Genomic DNA, 10,433 nt, shown 5'->3' with positions numbered 1-10,433 from the left:
GTCAGCAACATTTTTTGCTGCTTACAATTTTATGACAGCACTTTTGGGCTACATTTAATGAAGACAGCAATATTAGAAATGCTGCCACTGCATCTGGTTTCAATATATTAGCAGCAAGTTATTGTTTAAAGGCTTTGTGGTTTAAAAAAAAAAAAAAAAAAGTTATATTGCTTCAGGTTTTGAAAAGAAAACTAGATCCCTCCTTTATTAGCTCTCTAACGAGTTGAGCAGGAGTCATCCACTCTGCAGATGGACTCTAACGGGATAGATTTGGAGCGTGGAACTGGCCTGGTTGATCGCATGCCACGACGTGGCTTTTTTTGGCTCCCCGCAGCCCGGCCAGACTACTGTGCAGCGAGCGGCGTGGGGGGAGGCCCCCAGCTACTGCTGCGGGCCGGGCTGCTCCGCTCCTGTTCGCAGAGGCTGCCGAAGAGGCGGCTGGGAGGAAAGGCAGATCCGAGAGCATTAATGCACGTGGCCTCTCAAAGGCAGGCCCGCTGCTTGGCTTCTGAAGCTGAAGAGAACGTAAGGATTTTTTTTCCTGCCTTTCCCCAGAAATCAGCTTTCGAAAGGCAGTCGTGCGCCGCGGCAGCTCGGAGACCCCAAAGCAGCTTTTTTGTCAGCCACCTGGGAACTCCCCCAAGAGCTCTGCAGCAGCACTCGCGCCTTGGGTACAACTGCGGCTCACAGCAGCTCTGTGGAGATAGGACTGGCCAGTCGAACTCTTCCCCTCCTCTCCCTTTCCACTATGAGGAGAGAGGTTTGTTTCTGGCCCTGGAACTTCTGTCCTAAACATTTTCTCTCTTCCACTGTAAAAAGGCCACAGAGGAGAATGCGAACTCTTGAATATGACAGAGATACTGTTTCCAGGAAAAAAAGAAATAGCTAACTTACAAAACTAAGTTTATGCAATAAAGTTATTATATTCTGCTCCTCTTAAGCAGACTCTCGTGGAATTTATGTACAGTACATAACAGATTTTAAAACTATTTATACCACAGTTAGAGCAAGACCTTTAATACTCTAGTCTTAAGACAGGGTTTGTTTTTGTTAGATTTCTTTTAAAGCTTTAGACAGTTAAATACAGTACATAGATGTTAGCTTTTAAATACAATGCAAGATTATGTAACCTTCTGACTAGCTTCAGCCATAGACTGGCACCTCTTTTGATCCTTTCCGTAGTACAAAATGTTCCTTTCCTGATTTGGTGTGTGTCGGGGGGGTTAGTTTTAACTCGTTTTGCGCTGTGGTGCCAGGTCACGGTAACTAGACTCATCCACAGCTAACGAGTTCGGTAAATCAAAGGGTTAACAGAGCTGTATTGGAAGGATTAGGACTGTATGACACTAAGAGACCAGGAATATGACATTCATATTCGTCCATGGCCAGCACAGATTCATAACACGAATTCCATTGACATCTTTAGGATGTGCAATAGTTATTAGTGCATCTATTGTCGCCTACCAGCTCACTCCAAGAGAGAACAAGCCATTCTCCCTGGTGCCAAATCTTCAGACTTCAATGGTGTTAGCGCTACAGTACATTTAGAGTTTGGTGTCTGAAGGCCTGACTACTGTACGGTTCTATTTAAGACTAAGATTTTTTTGGGATATCTTTTTGTGGGGAAGAAAAGAGATGGAGACATTTTGACGGCGGGAAAGCTGAGACACTGAACACAGATCCATGCAAAAGTTTTGTTCGAGAGGAATAGAAAATATTAATGACTAAATCTAAAACCAGTTCCTAGTTGTTATTAAAACTAGCTACAGTACACTTGGTTTGGGTGCATTACTCTTCTAGAAGAGAGACTTCAGCTTTGGTAGTGCTTAGCATCCCTTACACACCCATTGGGGCTCCCCCGAGGCGTTACGCGCTTTCGGCGGAGCTGCGCTTCGCGTGGGCCGGGACGGACCCCTCACCTCGCAGGTTCCTGAAGTAGAGTTTTAGCTTCTGCGGCTCGGTGATACGTCTCCTGGTGAAGTCGGCACGCGGGTGGCCTTGGGCGCAGTGATCGGTCTGCAGCAGGTGGAAGAGGCTTGCCATGTTGGGCCCGATCTTCTCCATCAAGCTGTCCTTGATGGTGCTGACAGTCTCTTCGTCACACTCCAGTAAGCTCCTCACCAGCTTGTTGTAATACCTGCACGGGAGTTACCATCCGTTATTCCAAGGCATCTCTCAGCGAGACCAAAGAAACAAGGTAAGAGCTGACCTCAAGCCAGGAGACCAGTCCAAGCAATAAAACTACGAGAATCAGCGTTTTTAAGTCATTCAGGGTGTGCTTGAAATTGATTTTCGACAGCGCCCAACGTACGTATCCTCACTGCATCGAACCAACGCCCTGGCCCTGGAGGGGCTGTGCACGTGACACACGGACGGAGCACAACCCGACAACTTCTAATTCAGTCGCCCTAAACGAGCAGCCGCTCCAGCTCTGAAAGGTGAGGCCATAAGCACAAGTGATGTTGGTGTTACCCTGGCAATTCGGGAAGAAGGTGAGAGCGAGGAGCTGAGATGCTGCAGTAATCGGCTGAAGTGGGTGTTTTACTCTCCGCTAAACAACCCCAGTTTCTAGAGCTTTAGGAAGAAAAATAATCGCGTCTTTCTAAGGGACAGATCCCGCCCGTCACCAGACAGGGTAACGGAGTACACAGACCACTGGCCCGAGCCTGCGCAACCCTCCCTACGAATGCACCCACCCCTGGGGCATCGCTCCCTTTCGTCCCTCTCCCCTCCCCTCTGGGCAGAGCCTTTAGCAAGGGACCAGAAGGGCGAGAAGCAAGCTCGGGCCAAGCCAGAGCCTGACAGATGCAGGTATTCCCTGGGGCCAGATCTTTAGGCCGTGCAATCAGGTGGTGTCACTTCCAACCATGCATTAAATCCCAAGTGAGGACCTTATGCTTCGCCCTGTTGCGCGCCTTCCCCCCTCTCCAGCCTGCTGCTGCCTCTTCACCTTCCAGCACCCCCCGGCACGCGTCCCTTGCTCAAGGAGGGAGCCAGAAAATTGTGCTGCTCTGCTTCCCCAGCGCTGCCTGAGCCGAGCGGAGAGCAGCGCTCAAAGGAACGATCCTGCGCAGGGCTCAGGCAGAATCAGCACAGCCTGGCTCGGGCAGGGAGAGCAAAGCCGGCGAGTGGGACCTCGCTGTACAAGAGCACATCTTCCTAGGGAGAGAAAGTTGGGAAAAGAGGAGCAGTTCCGTAATTGCTTGGCTACTTCTGCCTGAAAGGACGTCGGGGAACTTATTTTAAGCCTTTAAGGTCACCGTGACATTTTTCCACAGGAGCAGAGAAGAGAATAACCTGCAGGTGGAGGAGGGGAAGGAAGAGGGAAATGAGAGTTCACATTCAAAATCCTTTCCTACCTCTCAGCTCTGGCCTTTAGAGCAGCCAGTGGAGGTCAGGTGAGGTTAAAGTTTCTGCTGCACTTGAAGCACAAAAGCACCAGGCTTTGGCACGGTGGAGCACAGTGTAAGCACAGCTTGGCAGTGCTCACGTTGAGGTCTGAAGCGTGCACAGAAGTTGACGATGAATACATCTGTGCGAGCCATGCGTCCAGCTGACATCAGCCCCGGTCTAACAGGGCAGGAGGAACAGGGCCCGTCCACCTTCCCCTGCTGCGCTGCCCACACCTCCTCCGTACAAACACAGCCCGGGGGGTTTCCATGGCTGGAGCTGCAATCAAACAGCTCGCTAGTGCCTTTCAGCAGCTCGGCTGCGAGCAAAGGCAACAAGGCTTTCCTCTCCTCCTGCTCCTGCCATGAGATTAAATCACAGGAAGATGCTATGACCTTTAACTACTTCCTCTCAGCCTCCCAGGCCAAGTGGCACATTCTTATTCTGTGGCTATGTTGGGACAGGGGCTGGGAAAGCAGGATGCTTTAGGAGACCTCAATGTAAACTATTAGCTGGGAAATCCTGCTGCTTTTGTTACTCAACATGTCATAATATCCTTTGGCTTCGACAAGGGTTGGCGGCTGTGGGGGAGGAGTTCCCTCTGCCTCGGGAGACAGCGGCTCCGGTTCAGGCTTGGTCCTCTGGAGAGGAGCGTCCCCAACACGTACGACTCCACCGCTGCCACCACCGCATCCTCCCTCACTCAAGTGTCCCCTCTTCACCCCAACGCCCCTACAGCCCCGCCAAGGGCTGTTGAACTCTACAATCCATCACGTGAATCTGAACTGCTCTTTCAGCCTGTGAAACACGGATGCCACAGTGCTGCCTGCTCCTTGTCCCAGCCCTTGGGGGAGCGCTGAAGTGAATCTCTTCAAATTTCCTTGGGGAAAGAAGGGAAAGACACACAAGTATCATTTTCTTCTTCCCACAAGGATAATTTTCTGGATATAACATCTACAATGGTTTTCTATAATAAATTTATGTTGAGAGGAGATGCAACATCTCCACATCACTTGCATTACCTGTCCTAGGATAGGTCTGGAGGCTTAAGATGCTTCTAGATCAAGTCCAACAGCCACCCCAGAGGAGCCACAGCCAGCCAACGCGTTAAATTGCAGCCTGGTCTGTTTGCACTCCAATTCTAGAGCATATTTACTCAAACGGTTCAAAAAGATCCCTTTTATCCCAATCACAAGACTCAGCACTGATTGTTCCAGGATTCAGAGGAAGAAGTCCCTGCCCTTGCAGCGTGACTGCGCAGATTGCAGTAGCTCCCTGAAGCCTCTGTCCCTTGTCCTTGGAGGATGGGGACAGGGCAGTTCTGTGCTCAGATCAAGGTGCCAGAGAGCCGCGTGACGTGCCCATTTCTGCAGGCAGCCTTTGCTATCAAGAAGGAACAGGGGTGAAACAACCCTAAAAGAGACCATCAAGAACACCAGACTATCCCTAGGAAATAGGAACTACTGGCTCATGGCAGAATAAGGTTACAGAGGAGCGTGTTCGCTGCTTCCCTTCAAAGCCTTCTTGGTTTTTCATACTGCCCCGGTAAGCCTGAGGGCAAGGCCTCATTTGCCAGGTGCCACACAAACCCAAGGAAGGGGATGGCAGCAGTCTGAAGAAGTTGCAGCAGTCTGAGAAGCTCTTAAGTGCTCAATATGCCAGAGATGCTGTATTAATCAAACTGGTCTGGCATTTAAAAGCTCTGTTTAACATGACACCGCATCCGAACTGAAAGAGCTAACGTTTAAACAAACTTCAGGCTTTGAAGTAATGTATGTCTAGTTAACTCTGTGATTCTCCCCCGGAGGTCTTTGTAAGTGCATTTACCAAAAAGAGAATCAGAAGAGTGCTGGTAAAACGTAACGAGGACTTGAAAAGGCAGAGAACATTAGTTAGCCTGAGCTATATTAGGACTTGTAGGAAGTCAGTCAACTCGGTTCCTCTCATTTCTTTCCCTGTGCTTCACATTTTTGCACTTGATGCCTTTCAGCTGAGGAAAGCTCCACGTACCGGTTTGAGAACTGATTTGGAAGCTGGACGACCTCTGTGATGGCTTCGGGATTTCGTTTCGCAATGCCGCACATGTCCAGTTTGCTGTAGCACTCCTCTTGCACCTCGGAGATCATTCTTTGGAACGTGGAGCACCTCCGGATGGCAAGGAACACCTTGGACGTAACCCCATTTGCGATGCATTTCAAGCTTTCTTTCACAAAAGCTTTTCCCTGCAAACAGAAGGAAAAAAACCTTAAACTGCAACCGATTTCATAGAAAGGGATGTATTAACAGATACTCCACTGTGGCTGGCTGCTGTTAATTACCCTTGCTGCAATTACAGACCTGTTGGAGGTCTCTTACCAAGCACGGCAGGGAATCAGACCCTAAGCGCTCGCAATTATTGCACAGTTATCATTGACAGCAGTTGCAGTTGGGGTGCACACAGTCCAGAGAGAACAGCAAGCTCCTGTTCCCAAAAGATTTAGGCAATGGAAGATCTTTGCGTGAACAGACCTGGAAGTGCCAACACCAGAGAGGGGCCAGTTCTGCCCTCTGGGAGGGGGCCAGAGCGCTCGCTGCATACCAGCGACTTAACACATCTGGTTCACCAGACCTCGAGATGCTTTAAGAGCTTTTAAGTTTGCACTTGGGAGCGAGAGCCCAGGGAACAAGGGGGCGTGCGTGTTTTTGGGGAAGAAAGTACGAAGGAAAAGGGCCCTTGGCAGAGCCACAGTCCTCTGATATGATCCTATTTATTCTGCTGCGAGGGACTGCAGCTCCGGAGAGGCTGATCTGGCCGTGTATTCCCAGGCCTGAAGACTTCCAATTCAAATCCCAGCCCTGTGCCAGGTCACACAGTCAGAAGACGTACTTTGTTAGAAGAACGTTTATATTTCCTCCTGAAGAGGAAACTCAGCTCTCCGCCCCACAAAACGCTCCTTGCCAAGTCCTCACACATAGCATACAGTATGTGGAAAATCCGCCGTAGAAAACAGGCCTGAAGGATGCGTTTGTAGCCAAAACCCAAAATCACGGTGCAGAGGAGTAGCTAAGCAGGAGGAAGGGCTGCAAGAAAGGAAGGGTTAAGCCTGCACAGACCCCCATGAGGACAGAGAAATTAAGGCATCCATTCAGCAAAGCGCCGAAGCACGCGCTTCAGTGCCGCAGGACTTGTAAAAGCGCTTTATTGAACCGGGGCATGAAAAGGGAGCTCTGAGGGCGAGGTATTATTCTTGTCCCCTTTATACTCGTACCGTACCTGAGTGTCAAATTTAGCAGCGCTGTACAGGAAGGACTTGCAGATGTCGTACATGCCATCCGTGTCGCACGTGGAGTTCTCCAGGCAGGCGAAGGCCCCACAGCCCACCTGGAGGGCACTGTTCAGACAGCGAACCACCTCGGCTGCGGAGAGAGAGGCACAGGCCCAACAGTTACACACGCACCACTCCCCGATGCCCCAGGCCGTAAAGCCCTTCTCCAGCACAAAGGCGAGCCCTGCTCAACTGCAGTCAAGCAGGAGCCTTACTGCTTTTCGGGAGTGGAGGGAGAGGCAACCGAGAGAGGCCAAAGGCTCTACCGAAGGAGTCACGGACTGAAGTCGCGCGACAGACGAGTAGCGAATCAAGGAACAGAAACTGCAACCACCAAAACCTTCAACCGGTTACACACACATTAAAAGAGAGGCAACAGCTGACAGCCTTTGGCTAGATGGAGACCTACAGGTCCATCCCAAAACTAACTCCGACTGCGTGCATTTACAGCTTTAATCAGAGTTCCTCTAAAGAAGGCAGAAGTAATGAGGATGGCCCCATGAAGGGCACTGGGTGGTGAGGTCTTCTCCACGGTCTTAGACCGAAGGGAGGGCAGAGCAGCTTGGCAGCATCTGCCTCACAAACCCCATTTGAAAATGAGACCAAAGGGATGGTGGCCGCCAGCAAGCTGGCACGAAACCTGCACTTATTGCGAGGAACCGCCGGGTTTGCGAGCACTGGAGGTAGTTGTGCTTTTCTAAAAAGCGTGAAGTGTCGAGAAACAAGGGTTTCGTTTGCCTGACAATTATCGGTACTACAAAGGACTTGAACGAGCAGCTTGGTGCTAAATACTAACCTGGTACCCAGCAGTTTGCAAGCATAGCCAAGAAAGGTCATATTGCTGAAGATTTGCAAAGAGAAGGGACATTTGGGCAGAGAAAGTTAAGGTAATGGAGCTGACCATGTATAATTAAAATCGTTGAGGCAGCAGTTAGTCTGAACAGGAGGGTATCCATGTCATCCCATCTTTTTTAGTGCAGATCCTATGCATTTTAACAATGAATCAGCAGTATTGCCACATGATTGCCCTGAAATTAGTAGGGATTAACCTTTTTTGGTAAGCTGAACATCTGTCCCCTTATGTGTCTGCGCAAGGCATATTCATTACTTTTGCAGATCGTGTTACGAGACATTCTTTAGGAAGAAATGCAAACCCAGTGTCTCCCATGAAGATCCTAGGTGTGGGGAAAGTGAAGATTTGCATTTAGTGGAAGAGAACACACCTTATTAGGAGCTAAGCTGTAGCCTAAAGATGTGTCTATACAACCACGATCTTTACAGAAAAGAGGAGAAAAAAATATATTAAAAAAAGAAAAAATCACCCAATTAACCCCTCCTCATTCTCCACTCTTGCTTACATGCCTGAAGGGAGAAATATTTGGTAAGATCATCCTCTCCCCAGTTCATAACCTCACCATCGCACAAGTCATTCCCATAATTACGTTTCCACAGGTTCAAATTATAACTTTGCTTTCAGCAGACTTAGTATGCATTAAGCTTTTATTGTTTTAGGCACGGTGCAATAGTGAGACCCTATGTTTCTATAGCAACCAAATACAAAAGGAAATTGAGCAAACACCCTAGTATAATGCTGCAGAGCCTTGCAGATCTAAAATAAGACATCTGTTAATGAGCTCCAAATTAGAGACCTAATATCTTTTCAGTATACTAGAAGACAGATTTTTAATTTCCATTGTTCAAGACAATGTGTCCAACTTATCTAAGCATCTATAGTGCACAAAGTAAGACATCCAGAGCTGACTTGCCAGCAAATTTTTTTTACCCATTGTAAAAGCAAGTTTGCTAAATGTCACAATCGTATTTTTATGGTACCATCTAACTGATAGCAATCAGGTTTTGAAAATAAATGCTAGCAGTGGACAGTTTCTAGGTTACTGCATTCTTCAAAGTCGCATATCTCTCTCCCCCTCTTTGAATAGACAGATGTTTGGCAGAACAATGGTTCAGTCAAATTTCCACGGATTTTATCAACTTCCTAAAAAGCAAGGAATTTAACACCAAAGTAGGACTGCAATTGGAGAAGAGAGAAAGATACATGCAAGCAGGGGAAAAAAAAAAAAAGTACATGGAACTCATTTAGTAGATGGGGGAGGAGGAGAGAGAATGGATTGCATCCTGCAAGCAGATCACACACCGGTTCCCTGACCCAGCTCCTGAAAGGAGAAGATTTCTTCTCCAGCTATGCACCAACATCCTCCTGAATCAGAGCCTTACATTAATATTTGCTCCTACCAGCCATTAAGTTTATAAGCAAAAAAAAAAAAAAAAAAAAAAAAGGAAAAAAAAAAAAAAGAAAGGAGAAAAAAAAAAAAAAGAAAAATCAGCAGTAGAGATATCTGAGACAGTTTAACACATCAGGGTTCAGGCTCAAAGCCCTCCTTGCTGGGTGTTACCTGAGTTCTGGGCTGCAACCCTGGGTTTCCTGGGGCTCACAGAGTCATTCTGTTCAGCTTCATAGGATGCAGATGCACTGATCACCAGCAGCAGGAGAAAACCAGACTTTAGGAGCATTCTCTGACAAGTTTCCGCTAAGTGTGGTTTTTTGGGTGGGTTTTTTTTTTTTTTTGGTTGGTTTTTTTTTTTTTTTTTTTTTTTTTGGTGTATGTGTGTGTGTGTCTCTCTCCTCTTCCACTTCGGCTTGAGCAAAGATGTGGATCTGGATACGCGCTCCCAGGGAGAGAGAAAGGAGTCTGCCGAGGCTCGGGGACGTGCCGCAGCCCGGCTCTGCCTGGCCCCTCTGGCTCCTGCTCGCTGGGGGACCAGGAGCAGCGCCGAGGGCTTTTATAGCCGCCCTTATCGGTCCCCCCGCGGGCTGCCGAGCCAATCGGGAGGCGCTGGGCAGAGCCAATGGCAGACTGGACTCATTCAAGCCCCAGAAAACTGCAACTTCACAGGAAGAATATTTTCCAGCCAATTAAAAGTACCTGCCAAACAACAATAACCAAAAAGTTAATCTTTGGAGAGGCGGTGGGAAAGGGAAGGGGGGGGACTTCCTATGGATAATTGAGCTCAAGGAAATGACAGGGCAGTCCTAAATCTTCCCCCACCCCAAAAAAAAAAAATCACCTGCCCTTTAAGGAAAGATCTTTTCCCATCCGTTTAGCAGTTATCCCAGGGTTTAGCAGTTATCCCAGGGAAGGGGCATTTTTGTATGGCACGTAGAACGGGGGCTGGCACCGAGCCCTCACGCAGCGGGTCAGCCCCGCACCTGACCCCAGCCCCCCGAAAGGCAAAGAGGACGTACCTGCGTGCGTGCGGACGGGAGGCATCGCCTCTCGCCTGCCAACGCACGTGCGCGCAACACCGAGCCCGTGCACAAACACACTACGCCTCACGTAGGCACATGCAAATACCCTCTCGGTGCCTAAAACCTTATTCCTCACACACCGCATTCCTTATCTTCCCCTCACTTGCACAATTACGTGGATAAAATCATGAGCTCATACCTCAGACTTCGGCGGAGTCTTTACCGCTCCCCAGTGAAGCTCGAGAAACAATTTTTGAGGTGTCTGGTGGTTTTCCTCCCCCCTAAATTCAATCCTGTTTTTCAGATTTCATAACGGGAGGAGGCACCCTAATGCTTGATTTAATCTTCATCTTAATAGGCACATAATGAGGATTAACACACTAGAGAACTGATTATCCTGTATACCAGAGACAATTTAAGGCTCTGAGTATTTAAGGGATGAAAGTATAAGCAGTAGTATTAAGCCTTAG

At 48.5% G+C, this 10,433-nt stretch overlaps 1 protein-coding gene across 1 annotated transcript; it reads right to left on the bottom strand.

Moving 5' to 3' along the window:
• Nucleotides 1-1,866: 1,866 nt before the first annotated feature.
• On the bottom strand, nucleotides 1,867-9,227 carry STC1 (stanniocalcin 1). Its single transcript, XM_009947482.1, has 4 exons — nucleotides 9,110-9,227; nucleotides 6,644-6,786; nucleotides 5,401-5,612; nucleotides 1,867-2,137 (listed from the first exon to the last, which is right to left on the bottom strand). Exons 1-4 carry the CDS (start codon nucleotides 9,225-9,227, stop codon nucleotides 1,867-1,869), a joined length of 744 nt encoding a protein of 247 aa, XP_009945784.1.
• Nucleotides 9,228-10,433: the final 1,206 nt, after the last annotated feature.

This window comes from Leptosomus discolor, chromosome 23, assembly GCF_034619465.1.
Source record: "Leptosomus discolor isolate bLepDis1 chromosome 23, bLepDis1.hap2, whole genome shotgun sequence".
Lineage (NCBI taxonomy): Eukaryota > Metazoa > Chordata > Aves > Leptosomiformes > Leptosomidae > Leptosomus > Leptosomus discolor.
Note: the sequence above shows the minus strand (reverse complement) of the source record. Positions and strands in the feature narration are given on the sequence as shown.

Bases quoted from the DNA above. Each gene is read 5' to 3' on its own strand.
- STC1 (XM_009947482.1), bottom strand. From the start codon at position 9,227: ATGCTCCTAAAGTCTGGTTTTCTCCTGCTGCTGGTGATCAGTGCATCT. The intron at 6,787-9,109 runs GTAACACCCAGC...CTCTCTCCGCAG, and splicing joins GGTTGCAGCCCAGAACTCAG to CCGAGGTGGTTCGCTGTCTG. The intron at 5,613-6,643 runs GTACGGTACGAG...TTCTGTTTGCAG, and splicing joins CTGCTAAATTTGACACTCAG to GGAAAAGCTTTTGTGAAAGA.